The sequence below is a fragment of the Podarcis liolepis genome (assembly GCF_965112155.1).
Source record: "Podarcis liolepis genome assembly, chromosome: 2".
Classification (NCBI taxonomy): Eukaryota; Metazoa; Chordata; class Lepidosauria; order Squamata; family Lacertidae; genus Podarcis; species Podarcis liolepis.
The window spans coordinates 6,464,337-6,490,147 of record NC_139555.1 but is presented as its reverse complement, the minus strand read 5'-3'; the positions used below and the strand labels follow the sequence as shown (position 1 = coordinate 6,490,147).

At 45.2% G+C, this 25,811-nt stretch overlaps 2 protein-coding genes across 3 annotated transcripts in view; both read right to left on the bottom strand.

The window, feature by feature from the left end:
• Positions 1 to 1,666: 1,666 nt before the first annotated feature.
• Positions 1,667 to 25,811, bottom strand: part of ADCY6 (adenylate cyclase 6) — a 934,310-nt gene continuing 910,165 nt past the window's right edge. Inside the window, exon 25 of the transcript XR_014521148.1 lies at positions 1,667 to 1,818. The gene's annotated coding sequence lies outside the window, so the exon portion shown is untranslated. The remainder of the gene's footprint in view (positions 1,819 to 25,811) is intronic.
• On the bottom strand, positions 5,889 to 25,796 carry LOC310698059 (keratin, type II cytoskeletal 75-like). Of its 2 annotated transcripts, XM_083484808.1 has the most exons (10): positions 25,121 to 25,796; positions 23,599 to 24,278; positions 20,742 to 20,956; positions 19,985 to 20,045; positions 17,332 to 17,427; positions 17,029 to 17,193; positions 15,268 to 15,393; positions 12,413 to 12,633; positions 9,385 to 9,419; positions 5,889 to 6,330 (listed from the first exon to the last, which is right to left on the bottom strand). In XM_083484808.1, exons 2-10 carry the CDS (start codon positions 24,076 to 24,078, stop codon positions 6,140 to 6,142), a joined length of 1,590 nt encoding a protein of 529 aa, XP_083340934.1. In that variant the 5' UTR covers positions 24,079 to 24,278; positions 25,121 to 25,796; the 3' UTR covers positions 5,889 to 6,139. The 2 variants fall into 2 exon arrangements, with proteins under 2 accessions (XP_083340934.1, XP_083340933.1); XM_083484807.1 differs by having other exon boundaries at positions 23,599 to 25,796.

The following is a 25,811-nucleotide window of genomic DNA, read 5'->3' as shown; positions in this document are numbered from 1 at the left end:
CCAGTGTCATGAATCCAGTGATGCATAGAGACAAGCTTTGTGATCTTCCCATTTTTCTCCCATTCTGCAGGGGAGAATATGTACACCTACTTGTATTCTCCCTGACCATTAGTCATGCTGGTTGGGACTGGTGGGAGTTTGGATATCTGGTTGGCCTAGTTCTCACAAAAAAATAAGGATCCACGCATTGGTTTGGGAGGTGCGGATCAGCTGCTTTCATGTTGGAATTCACAGAAATCAAATCACTCTACCATTCCTACCACTGTATGATTCTGGGGAGTAGGGGGGGCAGGATGAATCCAGGAGGTGCTACCTGAATAATCTTGATTCTTTGTGGACACTATGTATGTGATTTCTGTTCTTGTTCTAGATTTGAGTTTGTGTTTTGAGAACTTTTTGTAAGCCACCTGGAGAGCCTCTCTCGGCTCCGAAATGGAACAGAAGCATTCTAAATCAGAGGTAGCCTGATATTTGTTGGAACACAGCTCCCATCATCCCCAAATAGCATGGTCAGAGGATATGGGATGATGGAAATTGTAGCCCAACAACTGGAGAGAACCACATATGCTATCTGTGTTCTAAATAATATGATAAAATTATCATATTATTTACCACTAGTGGTAATAGTGGTAGTGGAATACAGAACACCCCTGGTCTTATGTACAGTATAGCATCTTATGCTACAGGTGAAGAGCTCTGGTCCTTCGTACGTTAGAGGCAGATGCCACAGTGCCAACAGTACTAAACAACCTGGCAGAAAGCCCACTCCTTGGCAGGATATTAACCTCATTATTTGGAAGAACCTGCCCTGGCCTGAAGCAATGTATTATCTGAGTAAGCAGTAATGTTGCACACAATCAGTCAAAAGCAGCCAAATGTAGGGGGATCCAAGGCAGGTGGGTCCTATCAAATACCATCCCTGGGGAGCACATTGTTTCATGTTCCAAGCTGGAGGTGCTTCAAACTGCCATGTGCCTGAGGGGGCAAAGAGAGGGATGTTTATTAAAAATCTAATATGAGGTGGGGGGGGGAGGAATTCCTCTGTTGCCTCGTGACCTGATTATTCTATAGCTTCTTGATAGATCTCATTCTCAACTACCAGTCTTTTATACCTTTTCTTTGTGAGTATAGCCTGGGGAGAGAACAGCAAAGACCTGGTGAAGAGAGCACAGCAGAGGTTATATTTTCTGAGAATTCTCCGGAAAAACAATCTCTCAAAGGACCTGTTGATGGCATTTTACCATTGCACTGTGGAGAGCGTACTAACTTATGGTCTGTGTGTGTGGTTTGGGAGCTGCACGGCCAGGGAAAAAACAATGCTGTCCAGAGTTGTAAAGACTGCAGAGAGAATAATTGGGTGTGCTCTTCCCACCTTAGATCAAATCTATGCTGCCAGGTGCCATAAGAAAACGGCAGAGATAGCACAGGACAGTACGCACCCTGGAAATGATCTCTTTCAGCTTCTGCCTTCTGGAAGGAGGTATAGGGTTATAAAGGCCAGGACTAGCCACCTGAGAAACAGTTTCTATCCAAATGCAATTCTGGTTCTAAATGCAGCATAAGGGGTTTCTATAGTATAGTGTATTTTAAAATGGGGTTTTAGAGTTTTTAGGGGGTTTTGAATGTTTTATGTAGTTTTGTAGTAGTTTTATGTAGTTTTATGGAGTTTTGTGGTAGTTTTATGTAGTTTTATGTAGTTTTTCAATTTCATTGTCCTGCATGGGACAATGACAATAAAGATATATCATATATCGTACAGGTTCCTGTTTTTAAGGAGGTCTCCTACTGGCATCATTAAAGTAAGGATATGCTTTAATTCTGGAGGGTGAGAGGGATCAAGAATATAGTAAAAACATATAGGCACATATCGGGGCCAGCCTACCCATGAGGTAGGCTGAGGCAACCACCTCAGGCAGCAGAAGCTCAAGAGGCAGTGCACCCCTAACTGCCTCCAGTGTCACTGTACTGGGCGGTTAAGGGGAGCATTGGGGGTGCAGCAACATCAGAGCAGGGAGGCGCCTTCCCATTTTGCCTCAGGTGATGAAATTTCATGCGCTGCCATGACACATAAGGTATAGCAGCAAGCGAAGCCAATCTACACATTCAGAAAGAGTGTGTGGTACAACTTTCCACAAACAGTACCACTTTGGACTCAAATGCATGATGGAAGGGAAGGGGGTCACATATATGAATTCTCCCCAATACAATAACTACTTGCTCATAGAAAATTAAGATTTCAGGATGATTAAGGCTATAAAACATGTGTTGGCAATGATAACTTCTTAATAAGCAGAGACTTTTTTATGTAGGAAAGCGTTCAAATATGACTGCTGTCACCAGTCCAGAGGACTAGATGGCTTTCTTCTCCCCAAGCACAGAACAAGTTCCATTCTGGAATTGTGTATCAGGAGTTCTGGTACAGGGGTTGGCGTATGACAAATGTAGGGCTGGCTCACATACAACTCTGGCAGTGATGGTCTTTAAACATAAGGAACATGTAGGAAATAATCATGTGATGTTCACCCTCAGGCTTGCGCATGTGTGCAGATTCCATCCACCCAAAGAGGTGTAAGCATGCATGCTTCACATCACACACTATAGGAACATAAGAAGAAGAAGAGTTTGGATTTGATATCCCGCCTTTCACTCCCTTTAAGGAGCCTCAAAGCGGCTCACATTCTCCTTTCCCTTCCTCCCCCACAACAAACACTCTGTGAGGTGAGTGGGGCTGAGAGACTTCAGAGAAGTGTGAGTGGCCCAAGGTCACCCAGCAGCTGCATGTGGAGGAGTGGAGACGCGAACCCGGTTCACCAGATTACGTGACTACCGCTCTTGACCACTACACCATATGCCACCCTGCAAGAGGCCAGATTATTTGTCCATCTAGCCCAGTATTGTCTACCCTGATGGGCCCAAATGTTCCTCAGTCAGAGGTCTTTCACATCACCTGCCATATGAATATTGCTTTTTTAAAAAAATGGAGAAGGGAGTTAAATCAGGACTTTCTGCATACAAACATGTGCTCTGCTGCTGAACTATGATCCCTTCCCTATGTTCTGTGTCAGGGATAAGAATCCTGTGACCCACCAGATATTGGTAGACTCTAATCCACACCATACATACAGATGTACCTGCAATTGTACGGCATCTTTCTGCAGTTCAAACTATGCTGCAATACAGCCAATGGCCGATGGCTGATGGGGCTTGTCGTCGAACTGCGTCTAGAGGGCCATTCCCTACCCCTACTCTATGTGGGAGGGAAGGGACGTTGTATGTGAACCACAGACTCCGCCTCACCTCACTTGAATAAAATATTGGGAAGGGGGGCCAGGTAAGTCATGCCCCACTTAATAGATCACATGACACAGTGCAGGCACACCATTTGAATAGCAATGCCCATCGATTTGGGGGGAGGTCCTGGCACCCTCAAATATTTTATTGAGGGAGGCAAAGACCCCTCAGCCCCGAGGAGTTGGTGCCTATGATGTACATAGAACACAGATGCCAGGACTATATGTGAGTGTGACATGCCTCTTTTCCCTAGCTAATGTATGGATAGATGAAAAAGATGCCATAATAAAAACGGTGAGATTTCACAGTAACTTATAATTGCCCAGGAGCTCAAAGATTTTCTTCCACAGTATATCTGGGCACCACAATTCAAGAAGGACACTGACAAACTGGAACGTGTCCAGAGGAGGGCAACCAAAATGGTCAAAGGCCTGGAAACAATGCCTTATGAGGAACGGCTAAGGGAGCTGGGCATGTTTAGCCTGGAGAAGAGGAGGTTAAGGGGTGATATGATAGCCATGTTCAAATATATAAAAGGATGTCACATAGAGGAGGGAGAAAGGTTGTTTTCTGCTGCTCCAGAGAAGCGGACACGGAGCAATGGATCCAAACTACAAGAAAGAAGATTCCACCTAAACATTAGGAAGAACTTCCTGACAGTAAGAGCTGTTTGACAGTGGAATTTGCTGCCAAGGAGTGTGGTGGAGTCTCCTACTTTGGAGGTCTTTAAGCAGAGGCTTGACAACCATATGTCAGGAGTGCTCTGATGGTGTTTCCTGCTTGGCAGGGGGTTGGACTCGATGGCCCTTGTGGTCTCTTCCAATTCTATGATTCTATGATTCTATGATTCTATGATTCTATGATTCTATGATTCTATGATTCTATGATTCTATGATTCTATGATCTGTGATGGTAAGAAGTGCCCACTGCTCAGCAACTTACCCAGGGAGGTTCAAGCCCCACCCTGAACTCCAGCCACCAGCCTCTGTTCATCTATTACAGATGTGTAGGGAACTCCTTTGTTGAAGGGTAAGCAGTCTTGCACTACAGTCCCTGATATCACAAGCCCCGCCCCTGAACCCCCCCCCCCCGACATCCACCTATTGAGCATTTCTTCTTCCAAAAGGTGAATGACCAACACTCATGTAATGCCTGGCTAGGACTTATTGGCTGGGTCAGCAGGCAGTCCCCACCTTTAGTGTAGGCACAACCAGGTAGCTCCTGAGGTTCATGCCCTTTGCTCACTGCTGAGATAACATATGCTCTACCCACAGCCAATGAGGAAATGGGATTCCACTGGGGATGTTTTCCATTGGGATTCCGTTGGGGATGTTTTCTCATTAGTCATTGCAGAAAAGTGCATTCTTGCTAACTTTCTGTCCTCCAGGGATTTTCTCTTTTGGGATTGGAGCTATAGATGGGATGTTCTATCAGTCCCTGACCCCTCCCCCCTCCTCAAAAGACCTGGGAGATCGTATGTTCTCACAAACAAGCATTGGTGGGCCTGTGATTCTTTTCTCATTCTGGGATTGCGCCATACAAGCCCATCAGTAAAGTGAAAGATCAGTACTTTGGGGGAGGTCCTGACATCCCAGAAGGAAAGCACAGTGAGAGAAAGTGATGGGTGATTGGGCAGTGAGTCCCTCACCCAAAGGGCTATAATGGTAGCCAGGCCCACTTTAGATGAACTCAGGCTTGCAAGATCAAACTGTCTGAATGGGGGAAGCGGAGAGAGAATGTGTGTTAGGGTGCCATTCTGAGCTGCTGTGTCACAAACCATTTTTTGCAACACAAAGCAAGCAACGGTACAGAATAATATTGGCAGCATATTAATATCCCAGCACACCACAGATTTATACAGTTGTACCTCTTGTTATGAGGGCGCTGTGGGTTAAACCACAGAGCCTAGGACTTGCCGATCAGAAGGTCAGCAGTTCGAATCCCCGCGACGGGGTGAGCTCCCATTGCTTGGTCCCTGCTCCTGCCAACCTAGCAGTTCGAAAGCACGTCCAAGTGCAAGTAGATAAATAGGTACCGCTCCAGCAGGAAGGTAAACGGTGTTTCCGTGCGCTGCTCTGGTTCGCCAGAAGCGGCTTAGTCATGCTGGCCACATGACCCAGAAGCTGTACGCTGGCTCCCTCAGCCAATAAAGTGAGATGAGCGCCGCAACCCCAGAGTCGGCCATGACTGGACCTAATGGCCAGGGGTCCCTTTACCTTTACCTCCTGTTACATCATTCTCTGGTTGCATTTTTTCAGGATACGAACGTGGCAAACCCAGAAGTGTATACTTCCGGGTTTCGCCATGCACACATGTGCAGAAGTGCTCTGCGCACCTCGCATGTGCACAGAAGCACTCTATCATGCTGCCCGCATGCGCAGAAGCAAAAGTTGTGGACTTTTCAGGGTGCGAACAGCACCCAGGAATGAATCAAGCCGATAACCAGAGGTATCACTGTATTGAATTAACTGTCACCCCCTTTGAAGGGAACCCTGGGAATTGTAGTTCTTTGTGCAAGGGTGGTTAGCGAAGCCTAACTGGAGGCTTCTCAGCATTGTGATGTTCTTAGGATTTGGAGGCGTGGGGAGCCGTAGCAGTTAAAGTTAAATGCTTGTAGGAGATTTTATATATATCAGTATGCCAGCCAACATGGTCCATGGCTAAGGATGCTGAGAGATATAATCTAGGAACATGTGAAGTGCCACAGGTTTCCCAACCCCCTTCTGAAGCCATGAAAAAGAGTTGTTGCACACAAAGGGCAAGTTTCTTCACAGCAGATATTTAGTGTTGACAGCCTCTAGGCTTTGCAAGTGGTCAGTTTGGTCCTTCAGTACATTATGATTACGGTTCATCTGATGGTTGTCCTTTTGCTCGTAGAGGTTGTGGATATGATTTTCAGGCCGGAGCAACTTCCGCCACCTCCAGAGCCATATCCCACGACGCCCCTGCCACTTCCAGAACTTGAACCGCTTCTGATGCTGAGCCCTTCTCTGCGGCTCAGTCCATTCCCTCCTGCCATGCCGCTGTTGCTAACTACAGCTTCAGGAAGAAGAAGAAGAAGAAGAAGAAGAAGAAGAAGAAGAAGAAGAAGAAGAAGAAGAAGAAGAAGAAGAAGATCATTTAAATTGTGGCACACTAATTTTAGAGTGATTCCCAAGTTAGACACTCATTCAGTTAAACCTGTATAGGATATGATACAATTTGGCATAATACAAATTAGAATCATAGAATCATAGAATCATAGAGTTGGAAGAGACCACAAGGGCCATCGAGTCCAACCCCCTGCCAAGCAGGAAACACATGCATCAAAACATTGTCCATGCATCAAAACATTGTAGAGAGGAGTTCCTTTTTTTCTGAAATCCAGCAGCTAGCTAGCCAGCCAGCCTGGTCCTTTTCTAAGAAATTCCATCTCACCCACCTCCCCTCATCCAGTTTTTTTCCATCTTTCTCCTAACAGTCACTATTCTACACCATCTGAGGATGTCCAGTCCCTACTGAGTTGTATTCGGTCTTGTCCTCCTGCTTTTTTAAAAAAGTACTTCAGCAAATTAAGGGTCCACTTTAGGAGAAAGAGTTCCCTCTTGGTATATGATATTCACACTTAAAAGCTTTGGGAATATTCGGAACATTTAATGTGCAAACAATCTGAATCCTTATTTATTAGGGGTTATAACTTAGGGAAGGTTCGTAGCTCAGTGGTACAGCAACTACTTTGCAAGCAGAAGGTCCCAGCTGCAACCTCAGGTATCGCCAGGTAAAGCAGGTAAAAGGATTTCTGCCTGAAACCCCAGAGAGCTACTGCTAGTCAGAGTAGACAGTGCTGAGCTAATGGACCAATGGTCTGATGCAGTACAGTGGTACCTCGGGTTAAGTACCGTATTTTTTGCTCTATAGGACGCACTTTTCCCCCTCCAAAAAATTGAGGGGAAGTGTGTGTGTGCATCCTATGGAGCGAATGCAGGCTCCTTGGCTTCAGCAATAGCAACGCGAAGCCTCCAAAGCGCAGAGGGAACACTCCCTCCGCACTCCGGAGGCTTCACATTGTTTTCGCTGAAGCCTGGAGAGCGAGAAGGGTCGGTGCACACCGACCCCTCTCGCTCTCCAGGCTTCAGGGATAGCCGCCTGAAGCCTTTGGAGCACAGTGGGACCTCGCGCTGCGCTCCAAAGGCTTCGGGTTCCTTTTGCTGAAGCCGGGAGAGCAAGACTCTCCTGGCTTCAGCGGAGAGGGAGATCTGCACAGCGCCCCTTCAGCAAAGCGGGGGGAGAAATGGAAGGGGCTCCGTTTTTCCTGCCACTTCGCTGAAGGGGTGCTGAGCAGAGAGGGGGAGAATTATTTTTTTCCTGTTCTCCCCCTCCTATGGTCCGGTGCATCCTATAGAGCGAGAAATACGGTAATTACCGTATTTTTCGCCCTATAGGACGCACTTTTTCCCCTCCAAAAATGAAGGGGAAATGTGTGTGTGTCCTATGGGGCGAATGCAGGCTTTCGCTGAATCCTGGAGAGTGAGAGGCGTCAGTGTGCATCGACCCCTCTCGTTCTCCAGGCTTCAGAAAGCTATCCGCAAGCCTTGGGAGCCCGGCGGGAGTGCCCGGCGGGCTCCCAAGGCTTGCGGGCGGCAGGAGGCAGCCCGAAGCACAGGGCGCGTTGCAGAGCACGCCCCGTGCTTCGGCCAGATGTCCGCAAGCCTTGCGCGCCCAGCGGGAGGTCCCGGCAGGTGCGCAAGGCTTGGGGTGGCAGCCTGCTGCCCAAAGCATGGGGCAGTGGCGTAGCGTGGGCTGTCAGCACCCGGGGCAAGGCAAGTAATTTGCGCCCCCTAACCCGTGGATTTGCGCCCCCTTACCCGTGGATTTGCGCCCCCTAACCCTAACCCCCAGATGTTGCGCCCGGTGTGGCCGGCTCCCCCTGCACCCCCCCACGCTACGCCACTGGCATGGGGGCGCTGCAGAGCACGCCCCATGCTTCGGGCAGTTGTCCGCAAGCCTTGCGCGCCCAGCGGGAGGTCCCGCCTGGCTCGCAAGGCTTGCAGGCGGCAGCCTGTTCTGGGGGCTGGGGTCGGGGGAAGCTCGGGCTTCCCCAGCCCCAAGGCTGGTGGGGGGGAAATAATTTTTTTAAAAAAATCCCCCCCCCAAAAAAAACTAGGTGCATCCTATGGGCCAGTGCGCCCTATAGGACGAAAAATACGGTAATTCGTTCCGGAGGTCCGTACTTAACCTGAAGCACCACTTTAGCTAATGGGGCCTCCTGCTGCTGCTGCGCCGCTGGAGCACGATTTCTGTTCTCATTTTGAAGCAAAGTTCTTAACCTGAAGCAATATTTCTGGGTTAGCGGAGTCTGCAACCTGAAGCGTATGTAACCTGAGGTACCACTGTATAAGGGAATATCCTGTCTCCTGCCCCCACATGCTGTACTGGGCGTCTCCTGCATCTGGAGAGTGGATTTGGTGAGGCGCAGAGAGAGGAGAGAGGGAAAGCTTCACTGCACCAGCGACAGTCCTTGCTCTGGCTTCCGCTACCTGGCGGATATCCAGTACGTGGAATACCGCAGACTATTTACTGCAGCTAGGCTGAATGTTCTTGACTCGGCGGTTCTGAAGGGAAGATATGGAGGAGTCCCATATGACCAGAGATTATGCCACTGTACATTGGGTGAGGTAGAATCCACAGAGCACATTTTACTGAGCTGTCCCAGCTACAACGATTTAAGACAGTATCTTATAACTCCATACTTACCCCAGCCCAGTTCCCGACAAAGAGGAAAGCAGACAGCATATCTGCTAAATAAGTCTTCTGGGAAAACAACTTTGTCAGTGGCTAAATTTCTTTTCTGACACTCAAGTGTCGGAAACGTATAACTGAATGCCTTGATGTGGGTTATCTGTGAGAGGTCTAGTACTGTGGCCCTACCCTATTTATGTACCCCTATGATGTTATAGTTTATAATTATTGTGTTTTATTTCTGACTATCGGTCGAATAAAGGATATTGATTGATTGATCCAGTGGAATGGGGTACTTGAATCTGGCCCAGGTGCTTCAGAAACATGCTGTCGTCGCAAACCCAGAATGCCAGCACAAAATCTTTGGCTACTTACATATGTTTACAGCACTGCCATATTCTCCAGACATCCTGTTTGGGGAAAGAAAAAGAAAAAAGTGAGCAATTCCGTATTCCACATCCTCCTTCTTCTCAAGCTAGTCTGCAGATACTATTGCATCATGCACACTTTCAGGTCTACTCCAAGCTAAGCCCCACTGAATTCAGTAGGACTTACTCCCAAGTAAGAGTATACAGGGTTCAATGGATCTTACTGTTGAGCAGGGATACTCACTGGTATTTGGGTGTTTGTTGGCTGCTGAAATTACCTTGCCCAAAAGTGTCTCATAAAATCATTCAGCTAACAAAATGCCTTGTAAATCAACCTGAAAATGTCCATTGCAAAATTGATTTCAATTGTCTCTTTGTTTCTTGAAATGTCAGTTGCAACTGATGACACAGCTAACATTAACAGCATGTTAATTATTCTGGCCTGCAGGGACGCTATTGTGCCCCCCAGGCTCTTGTGGTGTCTTTGTTCCCAGCAAAACAAAACAAAAATCCCACCTTGCACTTCTCTCAGTAATTATACCTGCCTGTAACTTGCTTTCTTCTCCATGAAAGACTGGTTGTCTCTCTCAGCTTGAAAAGTTTAAATCTGCCAGTTGCTGTTTGTTGTTGTTGTTGTTGTTGGAGATAAATTTTATAAATGCGCTTCAATGGGGAAAACAGAATTGACACAGAAATTGGTGGTGCAGTTTGAGTCACTGCATTTGCTAAAATGCAGTCAAACTGATTCTTTCTGCAGCAATTGCAGGAATAAAGGTAAAGGGGCCCCTGACCATTAGGTCCAGTTGTGACCAACTCTGGGGTTGGGGCGCTCGTCTCATTTTATTGGCTGAGGGAGCCGGCGTACACCTTCCAGGTCATGTGGCCAGCATGACTAAGCCACTTCTGGTGAACCAGAGCAGCGCATGGAAACGCCGTTTACCTTCCCGCTGGAGCGGTACCTAGTTATCTACTTGCACTTTGATGTGCTTTTGAACAATTGCAGGAATAGGTTCTGAGAAATAGCGAAAATGGCTCAGAGTGCAGTATCGATTCGGCAGCAGTTGCTGATGCTCTTTGTCAATGAAATTTGGCTAAAGTGTGAATGAAAACTCGATTTCTGCAACATTCGAGTACATCCCTGCCATTGAGAATGAAAGTACAGTATAAGATTGCAGCCTTGCTGTTGTTATCCGTTATTGCTCATGGCTCATAAATGTGGCAAAGCATCACCTCTGTACAGGGATGAGGATCCCATCGCCCTCCAGACATTGTCAGAATCAAACTCCCAGCCAGCATGACCTACAATCACGGATGATGAGAACTGTAGACCATCAACACATGGAGGACCACAGGATTCCCATTCTGAATATGAGCATTGCTAGACTGAATTCATTTTCACTTGCTAGCATTATTGTTAGCAAAGCAAATTGCTTGATAATCTACTTACATTGTGTAGATTGTATTCACATACAGTGAATACTGCCAGGCAACTTTTTTAAAACAAACAAACCAACAAACAAGCATTAGTGCTATACTAGTACTGCCACTGTTCACTGGGTGATTGCATTATCTAGTCTTTTTATAAAGGGGAAATCAACATTTTCCATTATTTTTTCAAGCAGCACTGAATGAAACTGATCATGTGCCCTCTTCAGGATTTGCTGGCAAAACTGGCTTCCCCTGTCCCTATAGCACTGAGCTTCATCAAACTAGCTAGAAGCTTGTTAGTATCACCCAGGCTTATTTATTATTATTGCTATTATTATTATTATTATTATTATTATTATTATTATTATTATTACTCCAACACTGACTGTAGAGGAGGATGAAGATGGGGGATGTAGAGGCAGCATTAACAATATAAGATTGCTTGTCGTTACATGAGACAATGGTGGTGGAATCTAAACACATATTAAAAATGTTCTGAAAATGCTTTTTTAAAGCCTTTTAAAAATACATTGAATTTTCCATAAGGCTCACCATCGCCATCCAGTGTCACCTTGTATATTGCACTTAAAAGGTTTTATTTGCAGCTGTATAGCTGAATCCAGTGTTTGTTCTGATCTCAGAAGATTGTGATGGGATTTATACAACAACAGAACAAATCAACATTTGAAGTAGACAGGGCAACAGGGTAAATGAGAACAGAACCTTTTGAGATCAGTTCCTGGATTCTGAAGAATAAATTGAGGAGTAAAACGCATCAATACCAGAGAAAATGGTGAGTATGGAAACAAAGCCACTTCCGAGCTAGGGAGGAGGTGGGGTTGCGGGCTTCACGCCCCTCCCCACACTCGCGGGGGCTGCCTTCCGCCCCCGCGATATCAGGGAATCCTCGGACGCGTCATCCCCGGGCCACACTACATTTAGGTCTGCCGCGGCCGAGGCTCTTCCTTTTTTCCGCGCTGCAGCTAGCCAGGTTTCTCCCTTCCCTCCAACCCGCTAGGCTAGGCTCTCTGACGTTGCTATGGACTTCGGTTGGTCGCCGTCAAGGGGCCTGGTAGGAATTTTTCCATTTGGTCACCAGCCACTTGGTTTTCGCCTACCTCGTAGCAATCCGTCACAACTCCTCGGTATTGGCGGTTAGGCATTGGTAAGGGTATTGCTCTATTGTTATGCAGATGAAGGGGGAAGGAAGCGCCATCACCTTCCCCCAAAACAAAAGGGTAGTCCAGTAAAGGATTCCGGGGGCCGTGGCCTTGTCCTAAGCCTATGGAGGTGTGGGCCCACGGCACGCCCCCAAGCGGTAACTCCGGGGGGGGGGGGAGCTCCTAGTTGACGTGCCTCAGCAGGACTCCCCCTACTGGTGGTTAACCCTTACCGGTCTTCTAGCAAGTGGGCTGAAGCCGGATAGTTGTTAGGACCAATGCCTAAGCCAATACCGCTCAATTCCTGTAGTCAATAAAGTTGTGGCCTAATTTGACCCATTAACCCGAATTCTTGTGTCTCGTGTCGTTATTTCTGAGGGGGGAGGCAAGAACTAGTCCTAGTGTGGACAGCCTGTCAGCCATGCCATTGGTTTTCATCACACCCACCTCCATTCTTCTCCTTCCAGGAGGGTCCTGTAGGTGGCAATCTCAATATCCAAGGCTAGCTTAATATTCAAAAGTTCCTGATAATCACGCAAAAGGCGGGCCAGCTCCTCCTTAGCCTTCTGCATGGCATTCTCCAGTTCCAACAGCTTTTCCCTTGCATCTTTGAGGGCTATCTCTCCACGTTCTTCAGCTTCAGCAATAGATGACTGAAGATGGACACACTATGGAGAAAACGCAAAGAACAGAAATCAGCTCACATAGAAATCAGCCCATATAACCAGAGCTTCTTTTGGGGAGCTTTTTTTCAAGGCAAGCATTAGCCATTTTAATTATTATTTCTTATTTTCAGAAATTTTCCATATGCCCAGTACAGTCTCAAACTGATACAAGAATTACCATAAGAACACTAACTTAAGAACATAAAGGTAAAGGGACCCCTGACCATTAGGTCCAGTCGTGACCGACTCTGGGGTTGTGGCACTCATCTCGCTTTATTGGCCAAGGGAGCTGGCGGAGAGCTTCCGGGTCATGTGGCCAGCATGACTAAGCCACTTCTGGCAAACTAGAACAGCGCACGGAAACGCCGCTTGCCTTCCTGCCGGAGTGGTACCTATTTATCTATTTGCACTTTGATGTGCTTTCGAACTGCTAGGTTGGCAGGAACAGGGACCAAGCAACGGGAGCTCACCCCGTCGCAGGGATTCAAACCGCCAACCTTCTGATCAGCAAGTTCTAGGCTCTGTGGTTTAACCCACAGCACCACCCGCATCCCTCTTAAGAACATAGCGCACAGCTTTCTAACAAATTGAAATAACACAGCCAAAGGCAAATCTCCATTTCATTGTCAAGTACAAGTTAGGAAACGTCTTGACAAAAGGTCTACCCATAAATTTAAGAATTGGGGCTTTAAGAATTTACACCACAAGTGACAGTGCTTTGAATGTTTCAAATGCTTCTTTCTGCCTCTAAATGAAGGCTTCATTCATTTGGATTACTGAAGTCCATTTTTTGCCCTTAACTATCAGATGTAGCTATGCAGTAAGTAAAAAAACATCTTAGGAATCATTGTAGTGCATGAAATTTGGTGCCTTCTAGATCAGGGGTCAGCAACCTTTTTCAGCCGTGAGCCGGTCCACTGTCCCTCAGACCATAGCTGTCAACTTACAGATTTGAAAATAAGCGATCAGCAGCCTCGAAAATAAGGGATCAGCAGCCAAAATAAGGGATTTTCCGGGCACAGGTATGTTCAGCTTCTGAGTCCCTCTGAGCCAAAAGCAGAAAGCCCAGCCAGAAGCCAAACGAAGCCTCAAGCGGTGGTTCTCACAGCTCAGCAACCCGGCAAAGGGGATGCAGCAAGGAAAACCACTGTCACCTCTCTGCTGGGAAGCTCTGAGCAAAGGCGAGTCCCCAGGCAACGCGGCTGATTGGATCAGCACAAGGCATGCAAGCTCCACCCCCCAGTCGTTCTTAGACTCCGTATTGGGTGATCAACGCAGCCAAGCAACCCAGTTGGAGCCTCCCTCCTCCCTGGCTGGCAGGGAGGGACGGAGAGGAGCTGCTTCCTTTGAAACCCGGGAAATTTAAGGGACATCATCAATAAGGGACAGCAGCGGGACACGGCGCTGGGATAAGAGACTTTCCCGCCAAGTAAGGGACAGTTGACAGCTATGCCTCAGACCATGTGGTGGGCCAGACACACAAATTCCTATGCCCCACAAATAACCCAGAGATGCATTGTAAATAAAAGGACACATTCTACTCATGTAAAAACATGCTGATTCCTGGACCGTCCGTGGGCTGGATTGAGAAGGCAATTGGGCCACATCCGGCCCATGGGCCTTAGGTTGCCTACCCCTGTTCTAGATGATGTTGGACTCCAGGTCCCAACAGCCCCAGCCAGAATGACTAACAGGAATGATTTGCCTATTCCTGATTTAGCCCCCAATTTTTTCAAAGGTAAAATTATTTCCTGCACTTCTTGAGGCATAGCATGTTACAGATTATCAGACCAGAATATATCTTTTTGAAAGAAAACTAAAAAAAAAATGTTCACAACTCAAAAATCCGTATTTACATTTTGAAGTTTGTAGCAGTCATAATTTAAAGGATTCGTGACACACCTGTATTCATGGAATGCCAAATGAGAGAATCATACTGTGTTGTGAAATCAGCAAAAATATTTATAAACCAGGAACTGAATTATTTAGTTGAAATGGATTCAAGGCATATTTGTAAAATCAAACATAAATATTATTGCCAGCCTTGGGCTTAATTCAAGATCATTTCTTCACAAGGTGATGCTAAAACATCCTGAAAGCAGGGTGAATATCACAGGTGGGGAATCTGTGGCACTTCAAATCTTGATGAACTACAACTCCCATCATCATTGACCATCGGCCAGGCTGTCTGGAGCTGATGGGAGTTGGAGTCCAACAGAAACTGGAAAGCCACAGTTTCCCCACCCTGAGTGTATATAAACTCACCCCGAATATTGCAAAACCATAGTAAAACTGCTGGAGCTAATTAGTGCTGGGTTGACTTGTTTTCCAGAAAGCATTACTGCTATTAAATTCTTAATTAGCTAACAATACATTCACTCCATTAAAAGTCTTTTCCCAAACCACTGCAATGTGCACTATTCACTGTAACATTATTAGACCATGGATGAGAACCATGTGGCTCTCCAAACGTTATTGGACTACAACTCGCATCATCCATGACCTCTGATTTTGCTAGCTGAGGCTGATAGGAACTGAATTCCAACAACTTATGGAGAACCTCTGCGGCAGAGCAATCACTGGATTCAAACAAACAACCTTTGCTGTGCATATCTGCTAAAGCAATGTGCATCTTACTTGTTTCTTCACACTTTCCGTTTCTGATCTTAGTCTGTGGATGAGTCGATTCAACTCGGAAATCTCCATCTTGGAATTTTTCAAGGCATCATCATGTTTCCTCGCTGTGAGCTGAAGTTCCTGAAACTGATTTTAATTGACATCATAAAGTGTAACAGCAGCAGCAGCCAGTCTTAGGCCAAATTCATCACCAGTTGCAACTGCCTGTAGCTACCAGTGGCTGAAGGTGAAAGAGGAGTTGGAGGGAAGCACTATGCCCCCAAAACAGGTTTAGGGGGCATGCAGGTGGAGTAGAGTGGGTTTGTCTCATTGCACAAGAAGACCTTGATCCACAAGTGAATACCCCACCTAGCAATAAGTTGAATTCCATCCATTAGTTCAATGGCATGTTTCAGCATACAATTGCAAAAGCAAGAAGCAATAAAACAAAAAACCTTCCGAATCTTGAGTGTCGCTCAGGTTCTCAACTTTGGCTTTTGAATGCAGAAATTCCCAGACAAGAAGGATCTTAGCTCAGTGGCAAAGCATGTGTTTACATACAGGAGGTCCCTGGGCATCTCCAATCGATAGGATCAAGGGGCATGTGATGAGAAAGCCCTCTCCCTCTCTCTGCCCAAGACCTTGAGGAGCCATAGCAGCCAGCCAGAGTAGACAAGAGTGGGCTAGATATTTTTTTTAGAAGCAAGTCAATAGATTTTTATTGTTTTGAGCTCTTCTTTGCAACAAGAAAGCATGAGCCTAGGGCTTGCCAATCAGAAGGTTGGCGGTTCGAATCCCCGTGATGGGGTGAGCTCCCGTTGCTCGGTCCCTGCTCCTGACAACCTAGCAGTTCAAAAGCACGTCAAGTGCAAGTAGATAAATAGGTACTACTCCGGCGGGAAGGTAAATGGCATTTCCGTGCACTGCTCTGGTTTGACAGAAGCAGCTTAGTCATGCTGGCCACATGACCCGGAAGTTGTACACTGGCTCCCTCGGCCAGTATAGCGAGATGACCGCCGCAACCCCAGAGTTGTTTGCAACTGGACCTAACGGTCAGGGGTCCCTTTACCTTTACAGTGCTCTAACTGCGGGAATTATTTTTAGGTGGGAAATTCTCATGAACTCTCCTATTTTGAATTTGTCAAGTTTCTTTAAGTAATGTTCAGTAGGCGGGCCACTTTCCACTTGAGTTTTTCCTCCTTACAGCCACTGCCTCAATTGGTGAGATCCACCATAGCATCTTCTGTTCTAGAAGGTCTCTGTATTTCTCCCAGACTTTAAATAAGGGTTTTATGATAATATGATTGGTAAAGTCCTTATGTACTTTCCATAGATCAGGTATGCACGCCAACCATACCTGATATTAAATCCTTCAAGATTTAATAAGTCTGGGTTCCCCAATGAACACCAGTCCCTCAACCAGGTGAAACAGACCGCCTCAGAGTACAGACTTATATCTGGCAGTGAGAAGCCTCCTCTGTCCTTAATATCAAATACGACTAGGTGTTTTATTCTGGGTCCCTTCCCCTACCAGATGAATTTTGAAATATATCGTTGCCATTCCCTGAGACGGTTCGTCCCACCCAGTATCGGGATCGATTGAAAGAGAAACAATAGTTTGGGGAGCACATTCATTTTTATTATAGAGATAGCTTCAATCTGCTCCAGGTGTCCAAATTTCTTCTGATGAATTTGTCAAGTTTCATATGGATTCGAGTGGCATTTTAACGGCCACATTTTGCATCGCTTGTCATGTTACTTGCCCAAGCCAGATGTACACACCTTGCTTTGGTACATGGCATCTGCTTCTGCTCGACTCCTATTGGCCATATCTTCATACTGAGCTTTGACTTCTGCAATGATGCTGTCCAGGTCCAGGTCACGGTTGTTGTCCATTGAGAGGATGATGCTGGTGTCACTTAGCTGCCCTTGCATCTGTGATAGCTCCTGTAAGTCACACAAAAATCTTAATCATTGGGTAGCCATTGCTCTATGGAATCCAGATAAGGGTAGGAATGTTTGCAATCAGTTTATTTCATGCAGGGAATCTCAGGTGGTCTTTAGGAGAGCACAAAGTATCCTCACCACTTCATACAGGGATCTCAAGAAGTTGAGTTCATCTGTCAGAGAAGCCACCCTGGTCTCCAGCTCCACCTTGTTCATGTAGGCCGCATCTACATCCTGGGAGGAGGGAAATTACATTGAAGATCATAAAGGGTTAAGAACCAGTCAAATGAACACACAGCAGTAGAGGTATAGCCCAAGTTAAGCATTTGATGAAACTGCAGGGAGTAAATCACAGACTGTGGGGCATTCCTCCTTTACTCTAGGGTCCTTTCAAATCTACAATGCAAGGTCCTGGGCCTGCAGGGGAAGAACATTGAAAACACACCTCCCTCTGCCAAAAAAAAAAAAAAAGGTGAATCCAGTTGGAGCAGGGAGGTAAAAATGGAAACACGTTGCATCCCACCTTCCAAACATAGGCCCTCATTTTTTTGGTGCAGAAAGCCCTGAAATTACCATCTTAGATCTCAGATTTGTGCCCTCCACTCTCCCAAACTTAAATCCTATGTTGAATGGAAGAGATTGTGCCTCTATCTATCATCTATCATCTATCATCTATCATCTATCATCTATCATCTATCATCTATCATCTATCATCTATCATCTATCATCATCTATCATGTATCATCTATCATCTATCTATATCTATCTATCTATCATCTATCTATCATCTATCTATCTATCATCTATCTATCTATCTCATCTATCTACCTACCTATCTATCTATCTATCTATCTATTATCTATCTATCTATCTATTATCTATTTATCATCTATCTATCTATCATCATCATCTATCTATCATCCATCTAGCTATCATCTATCTCTCATCTATCTATCTTTGTATCTATCATTTATCTATCTATCTATCATCTTTTTTTAAAAAAAGATATTTATTGAAATTTTAAACAATAAAACAAACCTTCCAATCAAACCAAAGAAGAAACAACATTATCACAGTCAAAACAAAACAGAAAAATACAATAAAAGACATAAAAAGGTAAGAAATAAAAAAGAAAGGAAAAAAACATTAAAAAGACATAAAAATCCAATTTTTTACTTATTGTTTTCATAACCCTTCTTCCTGACTTCCTCACATCTCCCTTTTCTGTGTTCCTTTTTACACAATCATATTCAGCAATATCTTACCCTCTTTCAAATCTTAGTCTATATTATACATTTCAACCCATTGTGTCTCCAATTTTTTTCCTTTATATCCTTTTGTTTAAATTTGACACAGTGAAGTCTAACTTTTTCTCTCTTGTCTTTTGAAACATTTGTTACATACTCCTTTTACCTATGTCACTGATGCCACATTGTCTTTATTATCTTGCATCATTTTAACATTCCAACATTTTACAATGATTTTGCAAATAGTCTTTAAACTTCTTCCAGTCCTCTTCCACTAACTCTTCTCCTAGGTCTCGGATTCTGCCAGTCATTTCTGCCAATTCCATGTAGTCTATCACTTGCATCTGCCATTCTTCCAGAGTGGGCAAATCTTGTGTCTTCCAGTACTTTGCAATGAGTATTCTTGCTGCTGTTGTCACATTCTATCTATCATCTATCTATCTATCTATCTATCTATCTATCTATCTATCTACAATGGCATCAGCAGCTGATATCCTTGAGCAGCTGCTAGGGCTCCACTGCTGGGGCAGGGCCCAGTACAGATGATGGTGGATTTGGAAGTCACCCACCATTTCAGATACTCATAAAACCCCCAATGTGGCATCATTCTAGAGCACTGTGGGAAATCTACATGGCAGATGACTTATTGTGCTGCCTCTGCCACCAGTCCTGCTACAGTTGCCTGCCACTGCTGCCACCATAATCTCTAGCAGGTAAGCCCATCGGGAGAGATCAACATCAGAGGAGGCACACCAGAGGGCTTTATTTTTTCCCAGTGCCCACTCAAACATGGAGCTCATTCTAGATATACATGTTCATTTGTTTGTTTTTAATTTAACAAAACTCATGCACTGCTTTGATTGTAAATTAACTAGTTGCACACCCTCCAACATGCCACAGAGGAAAATCGGGAGAGCAGCTCCTGCACGAGTCATGTGACTTGTGTGAGAGTGTGCCCCCCCCCCCAAATCACATCTTTCAGGGCTGCACTCTTGCGTGAGCCAAAACAGGACATCATGGGATCTGATCAGAAGCTTCTGTAATTCCAGGATGTACCGCTTAAAGCAGGACAGTTGATGGGTAGGTTGCCTGTATATTTACATATTTCCACACTCACATACCCCTTCACTTACCTCCATTTGGAATAGGTGTGCAGAACTTTTTTCAGAGCAAAGGCCACATTCCTTTCTGTGCAGCCCCCCCAGGGGACCGATACCAGAGGCCCATGTGGGCAGGGAAAGGAAGGTAGATTTTACATTTGTACAGAAGGCTGGCTTTCACACACACACACACACACACACACACACACACGCAGCCTCTAGCCTTCACCCTGGCACACAAGAGTCATTATCAGAGTTCACGGACATTTCGGCCCGGATGCTATGAAGCCAGGACAATGAGGAGAGAGAGAGTGTGGTTGTGTAGGAAGATTCCCCAGAGCCAGAAAGAGGCCTGGGCAGAGCTATATTCAGACCTCAGGCCTGAGGTATTTCACCCCTGATTTATAACGGGTGTCATCACTTTGCGTGCGTTTCAAGACTTGCCTTTTTTAGCAGTACAAATTCATTCTCAGCAGTGGTGCGCTTGTTGATTTCTTCCTCGTACCTTTTGAGAGTGAACGAAAACAAAAGCAAAGATTGTGATGGATCTGCGGCCATAATCTGTTCAATATCTGATTAAAGTAAAAAGGGGGGGCACAAAACCAGGGGAAACGCCACTGGCAAGGTGAAATAGAGAGTAAGGGGCTCTACTAATTTCTATTCTACAATGGCACTTCCCATCAAATGTGTAAACCATGATAGGAGACCTTTCTCAAAACAGGAGCAAAGAGTACCGTGCACTGGCAAGTGAATGTGGTGCTGATGAGGATTGCTAGTTTATTTGTGACTGATCAGCTTAGAGACTCAGAGAATGAGGGGGATGGTCAAGGAGAAGCTGGGTACTTTTGCAAGACTGTTTGCATTTCTAATTAAAAGCTAAAGGTTGCATTTCAGTGAGCTGAAGATCTTTGGTTCAAGCCTAATGTGCTTTACCAGATGAATTTGTTCTTTAACATCTAAGGCTTGTCAGTTGTTCCTAATTAAATTTAGTGTTATGCTACACACGGCTGCTTTGGTGCAGGGGAAGTGCCTGTGAAGATACGGATAACACAGCTGCCTGCATTTGAGAGCTGCTGTTCGGATCGTAGCTATGAAGGCTGTCATGATGAGCTCCTGAACTTCAGAATGTACATCTCCATCACTGGGGAATTGCACTCCGGGTGGGAAGAACTGAGTGTTGGCCTTGCCTTTCCTCACCTACCTGCGCTTAAAGTCTTCCACCAGATCCTGCATGTTCTTCAGTTCTGAACCCAGCCTTCCTCTTTCACCCTTTAGAGAGTCTAGATGTTTCCTCAGGCTGTTGGTGTAGGCCTCAAAGAGGGAATCCATGTTGCTCTTCGCGTGGGAGATGGGTTGCTGCTGCAGGAGGTTCCATTTGGTCTCTAGGACTTTGTTCTGCTGCTCGAGGAATCGAACCTGAGGATCAAACAGATTGAAAGGGACAGAGCACTGGCGAGCAGCTTCAACATGCATATAGGAATGGCCAACGGGTAGTCGCACTGCAGCTCTAAGCCCTTCCAGGCATAGCATGGAGAGCAATTGTACTAAAATGACACATGACATAAAAGAAAAGAAACTGAACTGTTGAATATTTTAGTGCAAATTTTGAAGTCCAAAATGCTCAAATTCAGGTTTCGACTCTAAAGGACGGGGCACTCTCTATCAGGGGTAGCCAATGTGATGCCCTTCAGAAGTTGTTGGACCACAACTCCCATAAGTTCCATCCAGCACAGTCAATGGTCGGGGATGGTGGGAGTTGTGGTACAGCAACATCTGACTGGAGGTCACAATATTGGCTATTCCTGATATTACAGTGGTACCTCGGGTTACATACGCTTCAGGTTACAGACTCCCTTAACCCAGAAATATTACCTCGGGTTAAGAACTTTGCTTCAGGATGAGAACAGAAATCGTGCAGCGGCGGCGCGGCAGCAGTGGGAGGCCCCATTAGCTAAAGTGGTGCTTCAGGTTAAGAACAGTTTCAGGTTAAGAGCGGACCACCGGAACAAATTAAGTACGTAACCAGAGGTACCACTGTAATTGCAAAGGTAATCCTTATGTAGTCAAAACAATTCCATCCATGCTGTAGATGGTAGTATCTGCACTCATGGGGGAACCCCAATTTTGCAAAAGCACACACACACAAAATCAGAACACCACGTGGAAAGGGGAACATCCAAAGCAGCACATTGAGGACAGTATGCTGAGTGACCACAAAATGCTGGCTATTGAAGGAGAGCATGGAAAACTTCCTGAGAGGAGGGAGAGGAAATGGAATGGAGTCCTGGAAAAGGGCATGGCTGGCTGGCTCGCTGACTGGAACCCTTAACAGAACACTCCACACTGTGACATTGGATGCAAAACTGCCTGAATAAAAGGTAAGTCTGCATGATAATGCTTAACATTCTATTATTATTTTCCTTGCCAAATCCTGTACATACAAGATGTTTTCTAAACACCCTGATCCTGATTCAGCTGTAGTTGGAGAAACAATTGTTGGCCTTGGATGAAAGTGGTCTCGCTCTCTGTTCAATATGATTTGGATAAACAATGCAGTATGCATGAGCAACAAGATGTTAATATCCATTGACTGGCTGCACACACAAATGTCTACTTCTGCAAATGGATATCACTTGCTGGATGGAGATGTATGCCATCATAAGCAATCATAAAGCTTTCAAATTGGGGGAAGAGAATCAAATTAGGAAAATTTCCTTGAGTTTTCTTTTCAATTTTATTTCTTCTCTAGCGCATAGGAAGCAGCATCACAGGAAGTCTTGTGGTGTATTGTGTGTCCCATCCAGTCTACATTGAAGAAATCACCTGATTGCTTTACTATGTAGCTTGCAACCCATGTTCCCCTACACGAAAATAGCCAGGTAAATTTCCTTTGGCTTAGATGGAAAACTATGAATTTTAATTTACAAATATTAGAGTATGGAATTTGATTCAGACATCCTTCCTGAACAACGAGAAGCTGCTCTACCTTGTGTTTATTTAACCTCCTTGGGCTTTGCATCTCGTTGCCCCCCTCCCAGGAAGAACAATGCTGAGAGTTTGTTGGGCTCCCACAAGACTTGTCAAGATATGTGTTATGGAGCGGTTTTACATTATGGAGTTGCCTTTCAATATTCTATATCTATCTCTCTGTCTCTCTGTCTCTCTATCTATCCGTCACAGCAGGTCTTAAAAATTGCCAAAAAAGTAAGTTAAACCCAAATGCATCATGCCATGATATTACCACATGCTGTTTTCACTCAAATGGAAACAGGGGTTGTACCCAGAATACATTGTTAGAAGATCTTCTTACAAATGTAAAGAAGAAGAAGAAAAGTTTGGATTTGATATCCCGCTTTATCACTACCCAAAGGAGTCTCAAAGCAGCTAACATTCCACTTTCCATTCCTCCCCCACAACAAACAATCTGTGAGGTGAGTGGGGCTGAGAGACTTCAGAGGAGTGTGACTAGCCCAAGGTCACCCAGCAGCTGCATGTGGAGGAGCGGGGAAGCGAACCCGGTTCACCAGATTACGAATCCACCGCTCTTAACCACTACACCACACTGGCTAACTGAAAAGAGCCCATTTCCTTAACATCATCAAGCTTCATTAGAAGATTTCCAAATAAATTTGAAAAAGGACAGTCTTATTAAATCATCCATCTGTCCTCATTCTATGAATTAAGGTTCAGTGTTTCTACTAAAATGTCTATTTTTCATTTATTTTAATTTGCCATAATAAAAAGACAGGCAGAATCCAAGAAAGCTGACCCATTCCCAGATTTAGATAATAATTGGCCAAAGTAGATGCCTATATAACCATCAGTGTGTCCATGGGTGGTGACAAGTGAGATAAGAACCGTAAAGTGTTTGTACGAAGGGGGGAAGAGGCAGATAAATTATATATATTTCAAAAATGTATGAACTAACATAATCACAGGCATATCAATTTGGAGTACTGCTAAATATTTCCTGTTTGACAAAGGAATTTAGTAACAGTTTAGTAATATGTAACAACAGTACGAAACGGTTAGTTAACACAGGAGCTCAAAAATCCTACCTTGTCTATAAAGGAAGCAAATTTGTCATTGAGGTTCTTGATCTGCTCTCTTTCTTCTCTGCGTACTTTCTGGATCTCAGGATCAATTTCCAGGTTAAGTGGCGCCAGGAGGCTCTGGTTAATGATGACTTCTGGGATGCTCCCCGGCGGATGGGAAAAAAACCCAGGGCCATTCCTTCCATTGCCAAAGTTGCCATTGGCCCATCCACCACCAGGAAATCCACCAAAACTAACCCCAGCATTGCTACCAAATCCACCTCCACGATGTGCACCTCCAGGAACCACACTCTGGGAGATGCGCTTAGTACCCCCCAGATTGTAAAGGCTTCTACTGTAAATGCCACCAATTCCACTTGCTGCTCCGGCGCTTCTTCGGCTAGGAGAGGAGGCATTGATCCTGCCCCCTCCGAAAACAATTGCAGAACCAGCACTAAACCCCCTCCCTCCATTCAGAGCTCTGGCATTCAGCTGTCGACTCATTGCGGCATAAAGGTGGCGGCGTAGAGAGAGATGAACAGTCCAAAATCCTCTCCAAGTCTTCCTTTATATGGCTTTCAGGAGCTGGGCTTGGTTGGAGAAGTGAAATGAAAGAAATTCAAACTATTCACAGGCTTGGTTAGTCTGGCACCAGCCCATCCTTTCTTGAAACCCACTAAATAATATGTCCACACCTAGTGGGTCTGGGTGAAATGCAAAAAATGACTTTCATTGAGATTATCAGACATTCACCTTGCAAACATTTTAACTCCAGAAGCCTACCCCTGTATAATTAACACAGTATCTGCCTCTAGTTGAAATCCATATTTCATCATCCTTGTCACTCATGACCAACATAGGTATTAAATTGTCAGCTATAAACATCCAGAAAGCTTTTATTCCCCCCCCCTTTAGTTTCTTTCTACTATTTACTGCAGTCAAGTAAATCTATCCCTCCCTCATTGGTAATTTATGGGAGTGGTTGACAATTTGTGAAGTATATTGCCCCTCCCCCTTCCATTCAGAAGTTATTATTATTTATCTTTTAAAAAAAGAATATTACTGGTTTTTTCACAATTTTATACATTTTAACTTAACCATTTCAAACATTAAAATAAGACCACATTACAAGGTATTTTGAACCTTCGGACCTACTCCCCTCCCTCCATGGGTTCCATATTTAAGATTAAATTTCTTGCATCTTTTACCATTGTCCATCTGTTATATATCCATAGTTACCATAGTTAATTCCACATTGCAAGTGTCATTACGTCCCTGCCATCGTTGCATGCATTATTATTTAATTATCCACTTTGAGGGACAATTCTGAAAGGCAATCTGTAAATACAGAAAGGGAGGCATGTGGATTTCTAAGTTAAGAATTTTGAAATTGACTTCCTGCCACAGACAAGCCTCCAGCTACAAATGCTGCTGTTGTTTTTTTTTTGGGGGGGGAATGACCTGATTACCAAGGAAAAAACAAACCCCTTTAAAATGCTAAGGATCCCTGGGCAATGAATGCCTGTGTGAGAAGAGGGACACTTACCCCATTCCTATTTATGAGAGTGTCTGTGTAGAACCCAGACAACTGTACAGTCCCCGGTCCTTCCTCTGCTGGCACTGGGTCTGTGGTCCTGATTCCTGGGCCCATAACCATGTTGGGCTCTTCCTAATCTCGTGTAGTGCTGTGGTCTAAACCACTGAGCCTTGGGCTTGCCAATCCAAAGGTCAGCGGTTTGAATCCCTGCTACGGGGTGAGCTCTCGTTGCTCGGTCCCAACTCCTGCCAACCTAGCATTTCAAAAGCATAGCAAAATGCAAGTAGATAAAAAGGTATTGCTCTGGCAGGAAGGTACACGGCGTTTCCATGTGCTGCTCTGGTTTCGCCAGAAGCAGCTTAGTCATGCTGGCCACATGACCCAGAAAACTGTCTGCAGACAAACACCGGCTCCCTCGGCTTGCAAAGCGAGATGAGCGCCGCAACCTCAGAGTCATTCGTGACTGGACTTAACTGTCAGGGGTCCCTTTACCTTTACTCTTGTGTAGGACCCTGGCAGAGGCACATGCCCGACTGGCAAGTTCTCTCCCTCCTGGTCTGTCGTTTGGGAGCTTCAAAAGCTTTCTTCAGCCCGAACATCACAGCACACTTACGATCCTGCAGAGTATTGGCGGTTTGCCTAACAGACTCAATAGCTCAGCATCTCGGCTAATCTACTTTATTTACATATACAGTGGTAC

Bases quoted from the DNA above. Each gene is read 5' to 3' on its own strand.
- LOC310698059 (XM_083484807.1), bottom strand. From the start codon at position 24,078: ATGAGTCGACAGCTGAATGCCAGAGCTCTGAATGGAGGGAGGGGGTTT. The intron at 17,428-19,984 runs GCAAGTCTTGAA...CCCTCCTCCCAG, and splicing joins AATTTGTACTGCTAAAAAAG to GATGTAGATGCGGCCTACAT. The intron at 15,394-17,028 runs GTGTGTACATCT...AATTAAAATCAG, and splicing joins ATGCCATGTACCAAAGCAAG to TTTCAGGAACTTCAGCTCAC.